Source organism: Pyrus communis, chromosome 11, assembly GCF_963583255.1.
Source record: "Pyrus communis chromosome 11, drPyrComm1.1, whole genome shotgun sequence".
Taxonomy (NCBI): Eukaryota; Viridiplantae; Streptophyta; class Magnoliopsida; order Rosales; family Rosaceae; genus Pyrus; species Pyrus communis.
The window spans coordinates 23,250,333-23,272,987 of NC_084813.1; the positions used below are offsets into that span (position 1 = coordinate 23,250,333).

General features: G+C 38.4%; 3 protein-coding genes across 4 annotated transcripts; 1 reads left to right on the forward strand and 2 right to left on the reverse strand.

Moving 5' to 3' along the window:
• The first annotated feature begins 1,283 nt into the window (after positions 1–1,283).
• Positions 1,284–6,321, forward strand: LOC137708037 (chaperone protein ClpB3, chloroplastic-like). The gene is made up of 10 exons (XM_068447005.1): positions 1,284–1,764; positions 1,872–2,090; positions 2,488–2,725; positions 2,858–3,053; positions 3,278–3,332; positions 3,503–3,653; positions 3,899–4,207; positions 4,328–4,593; positions 4,850–5,776; positions 5,866–6,321. Exons 1-10 carry the CDS (start codon positions 1,504–1,506, stop codon positions 6,193–6,195), a joined length of 2,952 nt encoding a protein of 983 aa, XP_068303106.1. The 5' UTR covers positions 1,284–1,503; the 3' UTR covers positions 6,196–6,321.
• Positions 6,322–12,106: 5,785 nt separating this feature from the next.
• On the reverse strand, positions 12,107–14,523 carry LOC137707780 (EID1-like F-box protein 2). 2 transcript variants are annotated; one of them, XM_068446704.1, is made up of 4 exons: positions 14,333–14,523; positions 14,037–14,259; positions 12,694–13,468; positions 12,107–12,470 (listed from the first exon to the last, which is right to left on the reverse strand). In XM_068446704.1, exon 3 carries the CDS (start codon positions 13,457–13,459, stop codon positions 12,713–12,715), a length of 747 nt encoding a protein of 248 aa, XP_068302805.1. In that variant the 5' UTR covers positions 13,460–13,468; positions 14,037–14,259; positions 14,333–14,523; the 3' UTR covers positions 12,107–12,470; positions 12,694–12,712. The 2 variants fall into 2 exon arrangements, with proteins under 2 accessions (XP_068302805.1, XP_068302804.1); XM_068446703.1 differs by having other exon boundaries at positions 14,139–14,259; positions 14,333–14,522.
• A 1,198-nt stretch (positions 14,524–15,721) lies between these two features.
• LOC137709316 (uncharacterized) lies at positions 15,722–19,486 on the reverse strand. Its single transcript, XM_068448401.1, has 2 exons — positions 19,278–19,486; positions 15,722–17,999 (listed from the first exon to the last, which is right to left on the reverse strand). Exon 2 carries the CDS (start codon positions 17,945–17,947, stop codon positions 16,007–16,009), a length of 1,941 nt encoding a protein of 646 aa, XP_068304502.1. The 5' UTR covers positions 17,948–17,999; positions 19,278–19,486; the 3' UTR covers positions 15,722–16,006.
• Between the last annotated feature and the right edge of the window lie 3,169 nt (positions 19,487–22,655).

Sequence of the window (22,655 nt, forward strand, 5' to 3'; positions counted from 1 at the left end):
CAAATTGTACAAAGAAATATCTTCTTAAAGATATTGTAGAACACATAATTTACTAAAATTTGCACAATTACACTCCTAATAAAAATAAAATTGTGTTTCACAAGCATATATTACCTACTCTAGAAAAACATACACATCCATACATTTTGGTTAATCCGGCCCCCACCCGTGACAAACGTGGCAAATTTTAACAAGTCCAAACCAGTGGTGCTCTTACTGGAGGAGACGGACAATTACTTCACTACCATAGCGTCTCGCGTACCTTGTGCTTGTTGAGGCCGATCAAATGCTATACGGGATGCTAGAACGGCCTCATCCAGTACTAGTTACATAACACTAACATTAACTAGTTGATACCAAACGACATTGAGGTGCTACACTATGAGGGATTGTTCAATGTAACCGGAGCATAAGGCTATAGTCACATGTTATTTATATAATTAGGGGAATTTTTTTTCATGTATCTTTCTAATTGTATAATGATATGTGGTGTAACGCCGTGTGTTCGGTCTATAAATATCTTCTACACCAGTGCCACAAAAGTTATTATCGTACATATCTTCTCATTTGTTATAAGGTCGACGATATGTGTGCAGTAAAATAAAGTAAATAAGACACAATATTTACGAAGTTCGGCAAGTGTGCTTACGTTCTAGAGGCATTAGTAATACTTGCTTTCATCATCTGAAATAGTAAGAGTGCAAAATAATTCTCACTATTTTCTCTTTTATTTCTAGCTTAGTTCACTAGTAATTTCTTCTGCATTTCTTTTCTTTCCTCCTCTCTTCCTTTCCTCCATAAATCCTCTTTCTTTCCTCTATATGTTTTTCTCTCATCTCTTTCTTCTTCTTCTGACTTTTTCCTATATGCTCCCATTAGGCAAAAGATTATTATAACAACACTATTCACTTTACAAACTTTCCTCAAATGAATAATGAAATACTGTGTATGAATAGTAATCTATTCATTTTTCTTCATATGAATAATAATTCATCAGATTTTTCTTTAAATAAACAATAATAAAATATTCATGTGGGTCATTCATATATTATATTACAACATTATTCAATTTGTTAGTCCCCATATTCATCAGATCCAATGGTGCATTAAACAACGCCACGTGTACGATCCGCAGAAGTAGGCTTATCACCTACACTATAGATGCTACAGTACCAAATAATTCTCGACGATTCCAGACGTCTCTTCTCTTTCTTTTCGGTGACGAAATAATAATAATAATAATATAAATTAAATTCGAAATTTGCGCTTCGTTCGTTCGCTTCACTCTCACTGAGCCTCGCTTCACGGGAAGCTGCGAGAAAGCTCTCCACAGAGTCCGCGTCTTTTCTCAATTCCCACGCAAAGCCAAATCTCCTTCCTCCTTCCTCCTTCTTCCTCCCACCATTTCAAAGCAACCTCCCTTTTGCTCCTCCTCTGCAAAGCCGGAACCCACTTCCCACAACGCTCCCACAGCAATCACAACCTTTTCTTCGAGCTCCTCCAATGGCGTCGGCGACCTCCCTCGCTTCTGGGGTCGCTCTTGTTCATCTTCCCCAATCGGGTTTTCCCAAATGCTGCGATAAGGCTTCCGTCTTTGCCCGCCCCCACTACTCCCTCAGCTTCAATCCCCGAGCCGACTCCTTTCGGGCGTTAATTTCACGGCAATTGACTCCGAACGGTTCGTTCCGAACCGGGTTGTGGAGAACTAATCGGAATTCGAGGCCTTTCGTCGTGCGCTGTGAAGCTTCAACTGGAAGGGGAAGGGTATGGTTTATTATTTATGTTGTTTTGGCTTAAACGACGTGTTGGGTTTTTTATTTTTGTGTGGAAGGTGTGGACGTGACGGGGTTTTGGTATTTATGGAGTGACAGATTACACAGCAGGATTTTACAGAAATGGCGTGGCAAGCGATTGTTTCGTCGCCGGAAGTGGCGAAAGAGAACAAGCATCAGATAGTGGAGACTGAACATCTGTTGAAGGCACTCTTGGAGCAGAAGAATGGTCTTGCTCGTCGGATTTTTTCCAAGGTTGGGGTGGACAGTACCCGGCTTCTCGAGGCCACTGATAAGTATATTCAGCGCCAACCGAAGGTACCTTTCGGATTTTCGCTGTAATGATTCAGCACACGAATTTGGTTTTGTTTATGAACTTTGGGGTTGCTTGTTTCACTCTTGAATTTACGAATGCGTAATGGGATATTAGATTAATGACCGAGGATAGCTGTGAGCCCTGCAAACTTAGATTATGATCTGTCTGAGTATGCGGTTTCTAGATTGTTGTAATTAAAAATTACGGCTTTGGGAGGCCATTAAAGCGAAAGATGGCGTTGGAGTGAGGTTTCCATCATGGTTTTCAGGCGGTGTGTGAGATACTAGAAACACGTATTCAATTGACTGATAGGATGACATAGTACATACATTCGCTACTTTGGTATTTTTATGCTGAACCTGTGATTGACTTATGTCCGTTTCTGTCTAATTACAATAGGTTTTTGGTGAATCTGCGGGCTCAATGTTGGGACGTGATTTGGAAGCCTTGATTCAGCGAGCCAGGGATTACAAGAAAGAGTATGGGGACTCATTTGTGTCTGTCGAGCATTTGATACTTGGTTTTTCTCAAGATCAACGGTTTGGGAAGCAATTACTTCGGGATTTTCAAATATCCAAGGAAACTTTGAAATCAGCTATAGAATCCGTAAGGGGGCGCCAATCAGTTATTGACCAAGGTTGTACTGTATTTCATTACTTTTTCGTTGCAGTCTTCTCATGGTGCTTGATAGCCACTTCAGCGTTCTGTTTCTTATGCTATCCTTTAATATCTTGTTGTACGGGATTGTGACTCTCCATTTATGTTGCAGATCCTGAAGGGAAATATGAAGCACTTGAAAAGTACGGAAAAGATTTAACAGCTATGGCAAAAGTAGGAAAGCTTGACCCAGTAATAGGAAGAGATGATGAAATTCGCAGGTGCATCCAGATTCTCTCCAGAAGAACAAAGAACAACCCGGTGCTGATTGGTGAACCAGGTGTCGGAAAAACTGCAATTTCTGAAGGGTGAGTACCTAGTTGTTTGCCTGTGTATATGTGCATATAGATATATGAAAGCATTATTGGCTTCCCGCATAAAAAGCTATCCAGTTCTGGCATATCTTACGTTATCTGTAAACTTAGTTATTCCACAGCTTGCTCAAACCTTAATCTATGTTGACCTTCTTTGGAGGCCTTGTAGCGACTTAGTCTCTTTTGTGTACATCAATCTAACTCTAGCTCTTCAATAGGCTTGCTCAAAGAATCGTGCAAGGGGATGTCCCACAAGCTCTGATGAATCGTAAGGTGTGTGCTCTATCTTGAGATTGATTCCTCCTACCAGTAATATGTGCTTTCCCCTCACCGCCTTGTGCATATGCTCTGCTATTGATAAATTAGTTATGGGGAAAGTAGTAGCACAGTTCTGATAAATTGGTTGCAAAATCTGGATATTTACATGACCAATTCCTTTACAGTTAATATCCCTTGACATGGGCGCACTAATTGCTGGGGCAAAGTATCGGGGAGAATTTGAGGACAGGCTGAAGGCAGTACTCAGGGAAGTAACAGAATCAGAGGGCCAGATAATCCTTTTTATCGATGAGATCCACACAGTTGTTGGAGCAGGTATTAAGCCTTCTAATCTAAGGTTATTTTCATATATTTTGGTGGTATAAGCATTTAATGATCAATCTTTTAATATCTTTTTTTCTTCTGTTCCCGGTTGTCCTTTGTTATTGAGTTTGTTTGGTCCATTGAATTTAATCCATTAACGTATTTGAAATCTAGTAATAGTTCCATTCAGGGGGTTTGGTTCGTTGAAAAATAATGATATTGGCTTTAGGGAGATGATGATGTATTGTTACGATCAGGTGCTACAAACGGTGCAATGGATGCTGGTAATCTCTTAAAACCCATGCTTGGTCGAGGAGAGTTGCGGTGTATAGGTGCAACAACACTGGATGAGTATCGTAAATATATTGAGAAAGATCCGGCATTGGAGCGTCGGTTCCAGCAAGTTTATGTTGATCAACCTACAGTGGAAGATACCATTTCAATACTCCGAGGACTGCGTGAGAGATATGAGTTGCATCATGGAGTCCGCATTTCTGATGGTGCACTGGTGGAAGCTGCAATTCTTTCAGACCGTTACATCAGTGGGCGATTTTTACCTGACAAAGGTAATACTATCACAACAGATACAATAAACATATTGAACTACTGCTTGAACTAGAAATTTATCCATGCACTTGTGTGAGATGTCAGTGTTACATGGATCCTAATATTCTCTTTGATTGCAGCTATTGACTTAGTTGATGAAGCTGCTGCTAAATTGAAAATGGAGATTACATCAAAGCCCACAGCCCTTGATGAGATCAATCGTTCGGTGTTGAAACTTGAAATGGAGAGGTTATCTCTTACAAATGATACAGACAAAGCTTCAAAAGAGAGATTGAACCGCCTTGAAGCTGAGTTAGCTCTCTTAAAAGAAAAACAATCCGAGTTGACTGAGCAGTGGGAGCATGAAAAATCTGTCATGACTCGCATTCAGTCAATCAAGGAAGAGGTATGTACTTTTCACATGTTTTCCTCGTAGGTTTTGTTTTTTGAAATTCGTTAAGTCCTGTTTATGTATAATTCTGTTCTCTTAGACCAGTTAACATGACAATTATTTATATTTTTTCCAAAACGTATAAAGATATATAATTCTGAAAGAGAACGACTAATTATTAATTAACTGGGTTAATAAGTAAAAAATGGGAAGATAATTTGAAAGAATTTGGCTATTAAGTAATAACTGACAAGTCTGTGTAATATTACAGATTGACAGACTAAATCTTGAGATCCAGCAAGCCGAACGAGAGTATGATCTCAACCGTGCAGCTGAGTTGAAGTACGGGAGTCTGAATTCTTTGCAGCGCGAACTCGTTGATGCAGAAAAAGAGCTCGATGAGTATATGAGGTCTGGGAAGTCCATGCTGAGAGAGGAAGTTAATGGAAGTGATATTGCTGAAATAGTAAGTAAGTGGACTGGTATTCCTGTTTCCAAGCTTCAACAATCGGAGAGGGAGAAGCTCTTACATTTGGAGGATGAGCTGCATAAACGTGTTGTAGGTCAGGAGCCTGCAGTGAGATCAGTGGCTGAAGCTATTCAGCGGTCTCGGGCAGGTCTCTCAGATCCTCATCGCCCCATTGCTAGTTTCATGTTTATGGGTCCCACTGGTGTTGGGAAGACAGAACTAGCTAAGGCCCTCGCCTCCTACTTGTTCAACACGGAAGAAACACTTGTAAGAATCGATATGAGTGAGTACATGGAAAAGCATGCTGTTTCAAGATTGATAGGAGCTCCACCTGGTTATGTGGGGTATGAGGAGGGAGGACAGCTGACAGAGGTGGTTCGCCGGAGACCATATTCAGTTATTTTGTTCGACGAGATAGAGAAGGCACATTCTGATGTGTTCAATGTGTTCCTTCAAATTTTAGACGATGGGAGAATAACTGACTCGCAGGGTCGTACTGTGAGCTTCACCAACACTGTCATCATTATGACCTCAAATGTGGGTTCACAGTACATACTAAATGCTGACGATGACGACACTCCTAAAGAGTTGGCTTACGACACTATAAAGCACCGGGTACTGGAGGCTGCAAGATCAATATTTCGCCCCGAGTTCATGAACCGTGTTGATGAGTACATAGTTTTCCAGCCCCTGGACCGTGATCAGATAAGCCGTATTGTCAAGCTACAGGTAATTCGAAAGTGCTTTTGGCTGACTAACTCTCGTTGTTGACATATATATCATCAATCTTGCTCACATCTTTTACATTTTTATCGCAGTTGGACCGAGTGCAAAAGAGAATTGCAGACCGCAAGATGAAGATCAAGGTGAGCGATGCAGCTATCGAGCTTCTCGGAAGTCTTGGGTATGATCCAAACTACGGCGCCAGGCCAGTGAAGCGGGTGATACAGCAGTATATCGAAAACGAGCTTGCCAAGGGCATACTGAGAGGAGAGTTTAGGGAAGAAGACACAGTGGCCATAGACACAGAGGTGACGACATTTTCCAGTGGCCAGCTCCCCCAGCAAAAGCTAGTGTTCAGGAGGTTGAAAACTGACTCAGAATCTCCGGCTACACAGAACCAAGAGGCTTTCTCGGAGGCTCGGTAGACGATGACAAAGTTAGGCAGAAAATATAGTCGGAAGTTTTCTCTTGTACATGACCTTTTTTTTAATAGAAAATTATAAGCTTTAAAATACGCTTTAATCTTTTGGTTCCCAATAAATATTTCACATTCCCGACATCTTATTTTTCACGGATTTTGTTGCCTACCCTTTATCAAGGTTGAAGATTTGTGGTTTTTAACTCTCTTGAATGCCGATGTGTTATTTGACGTGAAAATTGATATAAAAGATGTAAATATTTGTGTATACTAATAAAAAAATCCGAAATCACTTGAGTAACATCATTTTGCGTCCTTTAGTAATCAATAACGGTTGGGGTAAGCATATACGAAGTTGAGGTATCTTCTTAAACTTTGACGTATTTACTCAACTTTATCAATAGAACTGGCATTAGACAACTATCATGCATGTAATAGAAGGAAGGAGAGGAGACTCATTAAGTGTGGCCTTTCTGGAAATAAATGTGGTTTTATATACGTATATTAATTTGAGCTTATCTTTATTTCAAAAGAAGTTTTACCGAAATTTCAGTAGATTTTATTAGTATTTTGTTTTCATGCACATCATGGCTTCGTTATTATCCGAATAATGACCGGCATGTCTCGGTTTCCGTGCACACTGGACATCGGGATGGAATTTGTTGGGCGACGGACACCGTTTGATTAATAAATACACACGTGACCTTTCTTGATTAATCACGTGACCATCTGCCAAGCGTAATGGTAAAAGACCCTTCTCGGAGAGCCGTTGGACAAATTCAATAGTGTCTGTACCGTTGGATTAAACAACAGTGGGACGGTGGTTGGATATTTGAGTGCAAATTTGCCGACGGGTAGTCAGAAGTACCGCGTCAACACTTAACGCTCTTGAGAAGGTGCAGAAAATTGAGGCGAAGGAGCCAAATTGAAATGGGTACTCCGTCCACCGAGCTCCAAGAACAAATGCGTAAATTCCCATTTTTTTAAATTTATTTGTTGTTAATTTTTGTTATTTTTTTTTCTTGGTGGCAGATGAAAGGGACGAGGAAGTGGTGGAGGAATCAGAAGGAGGTAACTTTGGAGAGGCGATGGAAGGAGTGGCCTCAATAGCACTTTTACCATGTGGGTCTCTCTCCGGCCACTTCATCCACCGTCAGGACGCCAGTAACGTCTGCTTCGGCCTTCAGGGAACCGGTAACTCCTTTATCTGTCGATTTACCCTCTTGCCACGGTAAATTTCGATGCTTGCTTGCTGCTGATGAAGTTTTATTCACCGCGGTGGTCAGAGTTGGCATGTGAAAAGGAGTGCAGCAGGGGCGAGGATTACCGTCTGATCAAGCTTGCAATCATAGATTACAACGTATGATGGATTTTACGTTGTTCTTTTACTCTGTAAAATTTACCCTTTTCATATTTTTCTAATCTTATGGGGATTTTTTTATATATTTACCGAGGAAGAAAGAAAGGGTTGTAGTTGTGGAGCAGAGGCCATGATGCTGCCCGGTTGCAGAGCATTGATCATGCTCACGGGTAAATCCTTTTTATATTTTCTTGCTGATTTTTCTTTGATAACAGATATTTTTACCCAATTTTTGTTAAAAGTTGCACGCAAGCTTTTGTTGAACAAGCCCGATTAATAACTTTTTTGTTTTCAGTTTTTATGTTCTTGTGCGCTCGAGAGTTTGATACAACTCAGTCGTTTTTTCTTTTACGAAGAATAACGTCTGCTTACTGCCTCGCTACAATTTCGTGTAGTTTCATTTTGTGATTTCTGCTTTCGTGTATAATTGCTGCTTTCGTGATTGACCATTGCTTGTAGATGACATGTTTTGTGTTTTGTTTGCGGTCGTTGGTAGGCAGTTGGGAGGAGGATGTTGTGGATCTGGTTGAAGAACAGCATGGGTAGAACAAGGTTTTGGTTTCCCTTAACAGTGAGACTGTTGGAGTGAAATTTCCTACGGAAAGAAATACCTCCACAGATTTGTTGACCGCAATCCTCACATTCGCCGAATCCTTCATAAGAGGCGTCTCTGAACAGTCTTTCTCCGTAGCTTGTCTGGACGGAGTACCTGCAAGAGATACTCCGACGCTTAAGTCAATCGATTGATTTTCTATTCTCTGGTTTCTCTCGAGCTCTGATTGCGTACCTTGCTCCTTGGCTTCTCTCCATATTTATAGGACTACATGTTAGGGGAACCAGTACCACGACTTGTCTTCCTCTCCCTCTTCCATGGTGGTCATCCGTAGCGGAGGTAGTTATATAGACACAGACTACATGCTTGGAAAACAAGTACCACAACTTGTCTTCCTCTCCCTCTTCCTTAGTGGTCCTTCGTAGTGGAGGTAGTTATCTAGACACGTTTCCCTTCTATTGCGTCTGTATATTTTGTGTGAGCTTTCCTCACAGTTTATCCTGCACAACATCATCTCTTTAGATGATTGGTATTGGCCCATGAGTCGAAATCAGATTTTATTCTGCCATAATGCCCCATTTTTTCGTTTTTTACGTATGCAAAATAAGAGAAAACTGAGTTTTTCGATCGCATGAGGCCTTGAAACTATTTTCTTTAAGTCAAATTAAAACTTCAAGCATTTCTTTCTAAAGCCCAATTTGTGGAAGCCATTTTTTCAAGGCCTAATTTACTACAGCCTTTGCCTAACTCTCGAATGCTCTAATATCTTCGTAAAATTTAGGAATTATCATCTTAAGCATAATTTACGAGAGTAAATTGACACCTAAACCATAATTCAAGAAAGTTGACTGTCACGTAACTTGCGATAATTAGCTGACTCATTCGTATAATTTACCGACATCATAGCTTAATTTATGAACTTGGAACACCTTTGCATAGTTTACGAACGTGGACTATCTTCGTATGACTTACTAAAGTGGTCTGACTCTTTTTGTAACTTTACGAATGTGGACTATCTTCGCATGATTTACAAAAGTGGACCGACTTTTTCCGTAACTTTATGAATGTGGACTATCTTTGCATACTTATGAAAGTGGACTGACACCTTCTGTAACTTGCGAACGTCTACATTGCATGTCTATAGGCTGCATACTTGCACCTATGTTGGTTTAGGTTTATACATATATATATATATATATATATATATATGTATATATAGAAGCAGGTGCACAATTGTCAATGTCGGTTTATGTATGTATGTATGTATGTGTGTGTGCGCACGCGCACCTACCTTTCTCTCTCTTTACACACACGCACACACACAGGCATATATTGGAACACCGACATACTTACACGCAACGTATATGTGCATATCTTCGCATACCGACATGCGAATCTCTGCACACATTTTTCATTTATATATATATATATATATATATATATATATATCTCTATGCACACATATATACATATTTATGTGTCATTACCTTGGGTTCAACGTGTTTCATAATTTTATGGCTAGTTAAATTCTATCGTCACGTACGCTTTTTCACCTTTGAACATGTGCTCCGAAACAAGCTCTCTTCTTTCAATATTCTTGTCAAATCGTCGTCTCTCGTCACTAGATTGTGACTACACACTGAAATATATATATATATATATATATATATATATGTCTTGTCCTATCTACTGGGTTGTCTATAGCTCCCGTCCCCTCAATTAGAGTTTCATCCATCCTCCATAGGGGTGGTTCGGTATGGAATACCATACCGAAACTAGTATCCCGAATTCCAAACCGAAATTTTTCGGGACGGGAATTTGAAGACCAATCCCAAACCAAATTTTCGGGAATCCCAAATTTCGGGAATCCCGAAATATTTTCGGGATTTTGGGACAAATCGGGAATCCCAAATTGAAATATGAAATTATGAATTGTTCTTCAAATATATAATTCAATAACACATTCATGAACTAGGAATTTCATTTCATTCACACTACCATTTAATTGAACACTGGCATGCTTGACTCTTTTTATCATAGTCAAAATTCAAATTAATTAAACTCTTTTTGCAATCTGTTGAGAGACAAAAGAATCAAGCCTTCTGAAATCATCAGCCATGGCAGCAGCAATAATAAAATCCACATGAATATCAAACAGAACATGAAAAATATGCAAGGTGTAGGGCATTCTAGGTTGCTGAGCATGAATTAGAAACTACTAGCATCAATTATAAAAGAATAATATATATATGTATAAATATATATATATAATAATTAATATTATATATTTTCGGTTTGGTATGGGATTCCCGAAATATCGAGAAGCCAATCCCGAATCCCATACCGAAATTTTGGGATTGGTTCGGGATAGCATCCCGAAAATTTCGGGAATTTCGGTTTGGGAAATTTTTTGTTTGGGATCGGGATTTTTTCGGTTCGGTTCGGAATTTTCGGGAATTTTTTCCACCCCTAATCCTCCATAAGGATAAAGATTTACGTCTAAACTCCTCATGCACTTATTTCTCTTTTTATAAATTAAGTTTCTTCTTTACCCACTTTTCTTCGCTTCATCCGCTCAGTTCTCCACCAAGTATGTGATTTCTCGTTTTAGAGTGGCCTCTTGGCTTACAGGTAATTTTTCGATTTCGAACTCCTCATGTGGGAATATTTCAAACAATCCATTTACGTTTACGGGTCCAAATTCCTCTTCTTATCCTTTCAAATCAATTTCGACCGGCAAGTTTCCCATCATGTTCCTCATGTCGAGACGTACATGTTGGTCTAAATATGATGGTACTCCACCACACTTTGAAATCATCAAGGCTCGTGACCAATGTCATGTTCCAGATGACGTACACCTCAGCCCACTTCCTGCTGGAGCTGACATGTATTCGGGTTCCGATATCCCAGCCGGATCTACTGTTTTGTCTCCAAACCACTTAAAGGGCATTATTTTCCCGCTTCACCCTATGATTTAGCTTATCTTATTCTTCACAAATACTCATCCTATGCAACTGAACCCGAACTCTTACTTGGTTATGTCATCTTTATCCCTATAAAAGATGGATGAAACTCCAATTGAGGGGATGAGGGCTATAGACAACCCGGTGCATAGGACAAGACATGTAAGGAAAGTATTCTTTTCTCATGTGTATTTCAGTGTATAGTCACAATCTAAGTGACGACAATCGACGATTTGACAAGAAGAGGGAAACAAGAGAGCTTGTTCCGAAGCACATGTTCAAAGGTGGAAAAACGTACGTGACGATAGAATTTAAGGGGGCATGAAATTATGAAACACGTCGAACCCAAGGTAATGACACATAAATATGTATATATGTATGTGCATAGAGAGAGATATATATATATATATATATATATATATATATATCTATACGAAAAGTGCGTGCAGAGATTCACATGTCGGTATGCAGAGATATGCACCTATATGTTGCGTGTAAGTAGGCCGTGTGCCTATATATCCACACACACACACACACATATATAAAGACAGAGAGAAAGGCAGGTGTGCAAGTGTCAGTGTCGGTAAGAATGTGCATATATATATATATATATATATATATACATACATACATATATACTAACATAGGTGCATGCAGTCTAGACATACAGAATAAGAACTAGGTGTGCAGAGATAACTTTGTCAGTCCACTTTCGTAAGTTATACAAAGGTGTCAATCAACTTTTGTAAACCATGCGAAGGTGTCAGCCCACTTTCGTAAATTATGCGTCGGTCCACGACGTTGTAAACTGTGTGAAGTGTTTCACATTCGTAAACTCCAAGTTCGTAAATTATGTTGTGATGTTTGTAAATTATGTGAAGGAGTCAGCTGACATTCGCAAGTTACGGAAAGAGTCAATCCACTTTCGTAAGTCATGCAAAGACAGTCCACATTTGTAAAGTTACAGAAAGAGTATGCCACTTTTGTAAGTCATGCGAAGATAGTCCATGTTCGTAAACTATGCGAAGGCGTTCCAAGTTCATAAATGAAGTTGTGATGTCTGTAAATTATACGAAGGAGTCAGCTAAGTATCGCAAGTTACGCGACATTCAACTTCCATAAATTATACGAAAACCATGAACGAATATGTAAATTGTTGCACAAACCAAACCAATAAGCGACTCACATTACACAAATGGAGCATACATAAATGTACATATCCAATTACATAGTTAAGTGACTACATTTGATTTGAAGTACATCTGAAAAAGAAATGGCTAACCCACTTACACAGTAGCTTCAATACCTCAATGGGATTGAATGCTTGCTTTCCCCTTCCACATACGCAAGCCAACAAGAGCTCATGATATGTCCGACCTTTCCAACCTACGCTACACGGAACCCGCCTGCCCAAAACACAAGGGAAAGGAAAAGATATAATCACGAGTCCAGCAAAAAGAAAGGACAAATAATCACTTGGGATCTTGGAGGCAAGTACTGAAACATAATCTCATGGTTTTCTTTCTTAATGAACAAGGTACATGGGTACGTAAATTTCACATATTGAAGCATACATATAACTTGATTTCCAAGAACGAAAATGTAGAAGTTCTAGGTGGAAAGGAGTACCTCTTTTTTATTTTGACTATTACTCCAACTCTGATGCCTCTTCTGAATCAGATATAGGTAGCAGGGTACAGATCCCGAGCATATGTCCGTTGAGGCAAACAAAATACTCAATGCAATCCTCATAGGCTCCCAATCTGCAGCTGGCACTCTGCGGTATCATTTTGGCTTGCAACATGCTCCATAACTTAGCCTTACAGTAAGGGCACACCTCTGTCGGATGAAGTTGGGCTGCCTTCTTAATCAACATCTTCCGAACCTTGGACATCGGGAAGGACTTGAAAACTCCGCGGAAAAAACCCACATCTCCCTCTTCACCTTGGTCAAGATGTTCACAGGGGTCAGACACATACAAAACATCTGTTCTGCATTGCGGTAAAAGAAAGCTCTTCCCTGACGTCCTAGAGAACCTGGTCCTGTAAACAGAGTGACCAGGGATTTGAATACTGTTAAAGAGGCCACCTTTCTTAGATCCTGTACAGTAAATAAGAAGCTTCCCGAGTGCGCTCCAGTTCCCATCTACACTGTGACTCCCACCATACTGAAGATCAAGCATCATCCTTGGTGCTCTTGTTCGGCAAAATTCCTTCCACAGCACACGCTTGGCGAGATCATCAAACCATTTGCAAACAAGGGAAAGTGTCGCAATCAACTTCGGGTTCCAATTCAACTGTCGGAATACAAGGAATAACACATCTTCACTTAGATGACCTTTTGTGCAACGACAGCTTGCTGAGTGGATGCAACGATACTGCTTTGTAAGAATCATTTCGTCCACCTATAAAGATTGAAAAACACAACAATCTCAAATCCCTGCGATTCATGAGCCTGTAAATACAATGCGCACGCTTCCAAACTACAGAATCTGAGAACCTAGAAGTATTTCGCAGCGCCAAACACTATCCAATTTAAAGTCTAACTGCTCTACAGAATACAACATCCGCCTAGTGAGATTGAAAACTCAAATCCCTGTATTTCATGAGGCTATAAAAATAACATATGCACGCTCAAACTATCGATATCAGCCAAATACCGGAATACACATTCAATTTTAACATTAAAATCTCAAAGATTTACATGCGTTTCGGAGTCTACACTAATCATCCAGTTTATAGGTCTATCCAGAAATCTTAGCAACAAGAATTCTGAATGCATGTCAATCGTTTCCAAATCGTTAAATCCGCAAGCCCCACCATATAAATATCAAAGCTTTTAAACAAAATCTACCACAAATTTAAGCAACTACTTAATCCAAACAAAAACCACATTAATCTTGTACGGAGTTTACAACTTTGGCGCAAAAAAAAAAAAAAAAAAAGAAGCAAAATTAAAGGAAAACTAAGAACCTGCAAAATCCTAGATCATATCAAAACCCGCTGCAGCGCAGGGAAAGCAGCTCAGAGTGGACTAGATCGCAATTAACATGAAATGAGGACCCAATTTCTCACCTCAGCCGTCACCTCATAAATGAATTGGATGCAGAAAGCTTCATCAGTCGCCGTACAGCAGACATCCGCAGATCAAAAATCCCCCTTCAACCATGGCTCCAAAACCCTAGAAATCACATCTCTGCAAATTCGAAAAGAAATTCGGGTTTTCACAAGTAACAGAAGAAAGATATAAGGAGATTGAAGAAATTTACATTTCGCAACCAAGGAAGCAGCGGGAAATTTGGGTCTGCTTCAGGGTCAAAATCGTCCAGAGAAAAAATACAGTGACGGAGGCACTGATGGCATGGCAAGCCCAAAATGGTATCTGGCAGAGAGAGAATCGAAAGACGAAAGCTTTGGCTTCCAAAACAGAAGAATTTGATTTGCTGTGGGGAAATTGTTTGAGCGACCCGCCGTTGCTTTATGGGCGACGACAACAAACAACTTCGCGCCACGTACTGCAGGCGGAGGTGGCGGCTTTGTGGATTGTGCAGTGGGGACCGCAGTGTCTTACTTGTCATTCAGCCGTGAAAAGACAAGCGACGCCCATTGTTTTACAGTCTTACCGCCGGTGGAAAGTTTAAAATTTCCCCGCAAAAAGCGCCAAAAAAAATATTCTTCCAGTACAAATTTCCTCTGGCAAGAAAGCTTTTTGCTTTGAACAATGCTAAGCGGCTCTTTGAAAGTGGACTCGTGAATTCTTTGTCATTTTACATTTTAACATTAATTCTCAAGTTAATATTATTTAAAAAGTTTCGTTTTTGAGTTATGAGATAGTCCCATGAGCATTTTTCTTTTGCTTTAGCTTCATTTTAGGAGTGCAAATTTGCTTATCTATTTTAAAGTGTTCTCTCATTGAACAGTTTGATATATTTATTTAAAACACGACTTTTGAAATTGAAAAGAAAAAAGTTTTCGCATGCTATTTTTCTCTTTAAAACATCACTCTTTTTTTCTCCAAATATAGCCTAAAGTAACTTAACGCGTTATCATACGTAGTTCAATTGGTATAACTTAACGCGTTACTACACCAACTACCTGACAATACCACCGACTAATTGGCTACTAATCATCACAATCTACAATTACTAATTAAGGTATTTTGATTAAATAAATTAATTGACACTAAAAATACGCAAGGGTGTGAAGAAAGAGAAATTTAGTGTGCATGAATAATTTATTTCATTTGTCTGATCATCTTATTTGACTTTCAATTTGGTTTTGAGTGCATATTCTTATCCCGTCGAATTGTAGGTTATTTTCTTTCATTTAAGTAGGAAAAACTAAATGAAGATGTGATAAATTGGCACTTGAGGACAAATTGACACATTTTGAAAGATTACGCGGGTTAAAATCAACTCAAAGTTGAGGGGAAAAATCGGAAGAGTGATAGGAGTCCATGGACATTGGCACACTATTAGCTTGATCTTCTCGAATACTAAAGTTAGCCGCCCATGCGTGTGTGAGTGGTGACTGTTGATGAGAAGTGAAAATCTAAATCCAGCAAACCAGTCTGTCAAACCCAACAACCAGAATTACAGTTAATAGTAACTTTAAGAACAAAGCTAAAGGATATTACAACTAATCAGCAAGCAGCTCTGCAATTTTTCTTCTCTCCTTCAATACATGATAGTCAATAGATTATACGTGGTTGTTTTATTCACAGTCAAACATGCATTTGGTATGAAACTCAAGAGAAAAAGGAAGAAAATGCGTACTCTCCACAAAAAACAATGGAGGTGTCTTAAGTTCTGAGCATGCTAGACTCGCATTCAAATCTGCGTCGAGGCCATCCAACGCTAATGGAAGCAATCTACCTTTACGGTTTTGCAGATCCATAAGTCTGTTTAACTCAGATTCTTGCACTCCATTACTCTTTTCCCAGCTCAAGCGACAGCGTTTGCAGAAGGCTTGTGCTCTTGGAGTGAGATCACTGTTTCAAAAGCACCAACCAAGGCCTTGACCTTACTCTTCCTGGTTTCAGCAAGTTTACTTGCTGTCTCTTCAATCACGTTGTTGAACAGCCCTTTTTCATCTCTCTTTCCCTGAACATCTTGATGTCTCAAAACAACCTGTTCTGCACCAGGTTCGGTACCAACTATATCAGCACCGACGCCTCTCTTCTTAAAGCTTCGCCTTAGGGAAACAGCTTTGACATTTTGGTTATCTCCCAACACTATTCCTCGCCTGAATTTGAGCCTCCTTGGATTGGAATTCTCAAATTTTACGTCGACAACCTTTCCCCTCCTGAATTTTAAAGTTTCGCCATCCTTGTCCTCAGAACAAACCATCCCGGATATTCTGGGTTTCCCTTTGCCATCCTCGCCCAGGATCTCTGCATTGTCAATATAGTCGACTTCATTGTCTTCTGAAAAAGAGCTAACCTCTGTTTCGCTCATTGTATATCCAGACCCTTGATCTTCTCCTTCATGGGATGAAAAGGACACAGAGTTTTGGACAGATACAGACTTGGGTGTTGACGACGCTGAACGCTGTGATGGTTTAACTTCACAATTTCTGTTTTGATCAGATTCCAGAGGTTTGCTATTCTCAGTTTCAACCTTAATGACATACAAGGTCTTCTCTTGTACCTCATCACTGTTGACTTGCTTAGGTTGAGCTTTTCTGGTCTTGTTCTGGTTCTTAAGAGGAGACACAACGTTCATGGGCCTGTTCTTCCGTGCTTTTAAGCTTGCAACTCTCCTGAGAGAAGGTTTGGGGGACAATGATGCTCTTGGAGACGACAATACTCTTTTCAAAGTCACTAAGGATGCTCCGGCCCTTTTGCCTATCTTGCCATCACTGTTTGATTTGCCTTTTAAACCCCCTGCAGATTCAGGAGAAGGCACTTGCTTCAAAGCTGAAGATTTTATCTTGAAAGAGGTCCCTGTCCTTTGGCCTATCGTTGAATTACGGTTTCTTGGAGCAGTTAAACCTCCTGAGGTATCAGGAGAGGGTAACCCTTTCACTGCCAAAGATTTGGGCTTCGCAGGAGTGACATGCTTTGCAGACAAGTTCTTTTCTTTAGGTCCTATCGAACCATTCTTTGAAGAGACTTCCAGCTTATCAGGAGATGGCAAAACTTCCTGCTTCATGATTTTAGGCGCAGCAGAGACATGGGGTTTGGAACATGAATCAGAAGAGGATGAAACTTCGTGCTTCATGATTTTAGGCTCAGCAGGGACATGGGTTTTGGAACATGAATCAGAAGAGGATGAAACATCCTGCTTCATGATTTTAGGCGCAACAGAGATATGGGGTTTGGAACATGAGTCAGAAGAGGATGAAACTTCCTGCTTCGTGGTTTTAGACGTAGCGTTGACATGGGGTTTCAAACAGGATGACAATTTCGGCTTGGTTGATGATGTCTTCTTACTCTCAGCCAGAGGCACGCTCCCAACAGAACTTTGGCTGTCAGTCGATTTTTTTGACACTTGCTGCTTGGTAACGTTACAGGTATCAGGTAAAAGGGTTTTCAAATCAGGCAAAAGAGTCTTCAAATCCGGCGAGGGTTTAATCTTGACCACCGAGACATTCTTCCTCTCTGGAATAACCATACTCTCTTCTGAATTTTGGGTGCCAGGTGATTTTGTTGGAAGCCTTCTTGGTACGGACTTTATAGGACATCTTGCCTTCACTTTCTCTTCATGCTTCCTCCCATATTTACAATTGTCATGACAGGACCCAGTAGAAGCTCTGAGATAACGAGGAATTTTTTCTCCAGTGTTTAACGAGAATATTTTCCCTGTAGAATTTCTTCTTGGATTACGCTCCTCTGGTTTTGTTATTTCACGGGTCACTGGCAAGTTGATACTCAAATCATCCATGGGAAGGAGTGAGATATTTCAGATGAATCTCAGAACAGATAATCCTGAAAACCTGCAAAAATACAAAATTAAAATGGTGTAGATTACAACTTTTTATTGCAATTAGCAGTTACAGATAGCTTCAAGAAGGAAGAAATTTTAACAAAGTGTCAACCTGGTGAAAGGTATAAAAGGTTACGCAGTTACACAGTCGCTAAGTGAGATCAATAATACGTATACATAAACTCAGTTTGGTATGATTTATTAAACATCGAGATCAAATTACAAACATCTGTAGTACCAAATTCTGCAGTGAAATAAACAGTAATCTGCCCAACAGTATATATAAAATTAGATATTCAAGTTGATTTTGCAATTTTTGAAGGTTTAAGACCAGAGCATTAGACTTTTTTTTTTAATTTAAAACCTACTATGCCATCTTAATCCACTTAAACACAGAAGACGGTAATATAATCACTTTGTTATCGCGTAATGAAGTAGCACTGTGTTATTGGAGAGTTAGCATTTTCTAATCGCTTTGAGCGGGGGAAGCAAGTAGGCTAATCTCAGGGTCTTGGTTCTTTCTAACCGCTTCGTGCAGGTTTAGAGAGTAAGGCTACTATTGTAGTAGACTTATGTGTCGTTCGATTCGCATACTCCATTGTCATCCTTTCATTAAAAAAAAGTACATTTAAAAGAATTGGCAAGATACTAATGGGAGAGGAAACCAAAAAAAGAAACATTAAGAGATCAAATCGGTAACAAAAATCTATTGGCATCTGAACTAACATCCTAATTATCAAACAATCCACTAACAACCAATTCCAATGCCAAAAACGACGATTCGGCTGAAGAAGAAATCCCAGAAAAGGCTGTCATTCAATTTTTTTTTTTACATGAGGAGAAGACAAACTAAAAAGCAGCAACTTTTGGGTTACATTCAAAGGGAAAAACCAATTGAAGTAGCAGAAAATTAGCTTGAACCTCCCAACTTACGACCAATAATAAATTACCCGTGATCATAACATTATGCAATCCCAAACCGATCGCCAGAAATTGAATTTATAAGTCGATTAAAAAAACAAAAACTTCATAACCAAGCAAGGCAATGGACAAAACCCAGAAACAATCCCCAAACCTCTAAGGATTAAGAAAACAAAGACGTACCCAGAAATGAGAGCTCAGTGGAAGCCTTGATTACACAAGACCCAATACCAAAATCACAAATTTAATAGAACCCAGTTCATGATTTCTGTCAAAGACTAAAACTCATCGTGCCAAAAAGTGATTGAAATAGGGTTCTCATAGATTCAGATACGACTAGAGAGAGAGAGAGAGAGAGAAAGCATACCTTTTTATCGTCTGCTACTCAACAGAAAGCGAAGAAAAAGGTTACGGATGAATGAATGAATGAGGCCTGCTCGAGGAGGAAGTAAAAGGAGAAGAGAGAGAGAGAGAGAGAGAGAGAGAGGAGAGTAAAGGTCACTCCTTGCTCTTTGCTTTTTTGGGTGTGAAGGATTTTGCTTCAGAGATCGTGCAAGCAACTGTTTCTAGTTTTCTTCTGGTTTTGGTTTGGTGGGGTTTTTTTCTCGGCGCTTTACGCGTTGGTTATAGAATCCAGGAAAATACAAGAGAGGGAAAAAAAGTGCGGGGAATTTGGTTTTGGTCCCACTCTCATTTTTTTGTTGAAACAAAGATGATATTTTTGGGGGAAAGTTCCAAAATCCAAAATTCCTAACTCAAATTGATTTGTGATTTTTTTTTTTTTTTTTTTTTTTTTTTTTTTTTTTTTGTGAAAGTTGTTTGCTTTGTATAATGGATTGCTTGTAGAAGCTTTGGACTTCGAATTTGGATCATCTCCGGACATTACTGTTCGGAGCCGAAGAACCAAAAAATTCGGGTCTTTAGTTTATGTGAAAGAGAGATCAGAGTCTTTAGTTTGTGTGATGTGAATGGTTTGGCTTCGAATAATAGGATCCAGAGAGGATCTTTGTCCTTGGACTTCTTGCCAAACAAAATTGAAGTTTGGATTTTTATTGCCTTCGTAGGGAGAATTAGGGTTTGTTTGGTATGAAAAGCATTGGATTTTGCACAATCAATTTTTGAAGATATCTTTACCATATATGTATATTATGGTTCTATTTACTTTACTTTGTTGCTAAGCTAACATATTTTGTTTCTATTTTATTTGAATTAAAATTTGTTTTGCTTTCTATAATTAATGAATCAAGATACCTTACCAATAAGAATGGTAACTTACTTACCCCAAAAAGAAGAAAAAAAAATGGTCACCTAACTAATTTGCCCACAAAAAAAATGAAAATGATAACACAACGTAACTACTTGCTCAAAAGAGATGAAAGATTACCCGTAACCATTTTTTGCTTTTAAATAATCAACCGTAACATATAACATTAACCGAATTTTACAAAATTCATGAGCAGTAAATGTTGGATAAAAAATCAAATTTAATTTACAAATTAAAAGATGATAAGTTTTAAAATGTGCGCAAATGTCACACCAATATAATTTTCCCTCATTGCTAATCATGTTGATATGATTAAACAATTTAATAATGTGATTGAGAATAAAGATGATGCTTAAAATCCAATTAAGGAATTTATGATTGCCATCTTCGTCCCTTTAATCGGATTGTACACATCAACTCATCATGGGAGTAAATTAATTAATTTTTTTCCACATCAAAATGGCTTTCATGATAAACAAATGGATTTATTATTGAAACTCTAACCCGTTTGTTGAATTCCTTTTTTGTACAAGCGATAGTTTAAACTATTTTAATTTATGACGAAGAATTTAAACTCAGATGCAAAAAAACCAAACTCTTTTAAATACCATACACATTCTAATGAGAAATTCAACATGCATTGCACCACGTCTACTTAGTTTTGTAGATTTCTACAAGAAAATCATGGGGTCTCCTTGAAAAGCTATGTATGTTTATAAATTGGGGATTCTACCTATTAAACTTTGAACAAGTAACCTTTTACTATAGTGATAGAAAAAAGTTGAGTCATTGCATGATGATGTGGGTTCGAACTCCGTCGGTAACTAATTCAATATCTAATCTAACAAAATGTATTGTTTGATAAAAAATAAAAAAATAAAAACTATTAAACTTTGTTTTTATTTAAGCATTAAGACCGATTTGCGTTGGCATGAAACGACAGAAGGAGAGGAAATGTCAAGAGAAAGAAAAAGAGGACTAAATATACTAATTTGAAAAAGAGGACTAAATATAATAATTTGGCATAATTTTTAGGGAAGTTGAATTGATCGAAGTTACATATTTCAATCATATCAAAGTTAAGTACGATTAAATCAAAGTTCTGGAATATATCTACTTCGACTAAATAACATTATATCAAGGTGTAGCAAGTGATATAATAATTTCTTTATTAATTTTTCCTTTTAAACAAATAAAAGGTCGGTTCTTAATTCTCAAAATTCAGAAACAAAATGTGGTTAGTGTTTTTATTTCATTAAGAGTTCACAGTCATTTACACGCGCATGTTTAAGTAAAATTCACTTCACCAACAGTTCAGAGTCATCTTGTGGATTCAAGACATTACGACTTTGTCCCCATGTTCTCCACAATAGAGGAAAAGTGTATGTTAAAGCTTGACGTAAAAGCAATACCCAAACTTGGAGCAAATATAAAAAAGGGCCAAGAGACAATAGAGTAATTAAGAAAAAGTCACCTTCGTTTCTCTCCCACTCTTTTGACTAAAAAATATGTATTACAAGTTAAAAGAGCTAGTTACAAAATTTTAATCAGGACTAAAAATGAAGGGATAATTTACGAATGATAAACCGTACATGAACCCTTATTTAGTGCCCCTTAATTGGCGTTTTAGCATTTATCCTGTTTCGCTTTTGATCAAAGTTTTGTAACTGGTTCAATTAGTGTTTTGTTTCCGAACTTTTTTTTCATCTTATAATAATTTGAGCTCATTTGAAAGTACTTTTAAAATGTCTTAAAATGCATTTAGAGACAATATTTTTAGGTTAAAAAAGAACTTGAAGTGCTTCTTGCAATCCTGTAAAAAGTATCAGTATATGCTATTTGTAGGAATTACTTCGAATGCTTTTCTATAATTCACTTTCGTTTTTATTAAGAAAGTTGAAAGTTGAAAGTTGAAACCTTGTGTGACACCTACATCAATCAACACCTAATAATCATTCTCCAGAACCTAAATACAGTTGGTGGAAGAATTTGGTTGCGGAGTTGACCTTCCAACAATAAAGTAGATTTGTTCTATATTCAAGTATCAATGTCGTAATCATAATTCATTAGTCTCTTTCAGATAATTAATTAGTCCTTAAGTTATCCATTTGAGGGAAATATTCCCATAATCTATTGAAACAACTGGCTTTATGATCAGCTGCTTTCCTTGAAGCTTTTGCCTGTTGAATATCATGGCAATTGACAAAATTACCAGGTCATATGTTCCTACATACATACCATTCTTCTATCTATAATTAATATGTCGTCAATGAGAAAATTAAGATAAAACACTTCATATCTAAAGTTGGCTCAGATTTTGATGTAGATTAAGTGGTTAAAATTAAAGAAAAGACAATGGTGGATGATTGACAAGAAATAACGTAAGAATAATATTCGCATTCAACAATAAAGTATTTTGTAATAAAATATAAAAAGACGCATCGTTAGAATATTCAGGTTGTTTGAATCGGTTTTGGAAAG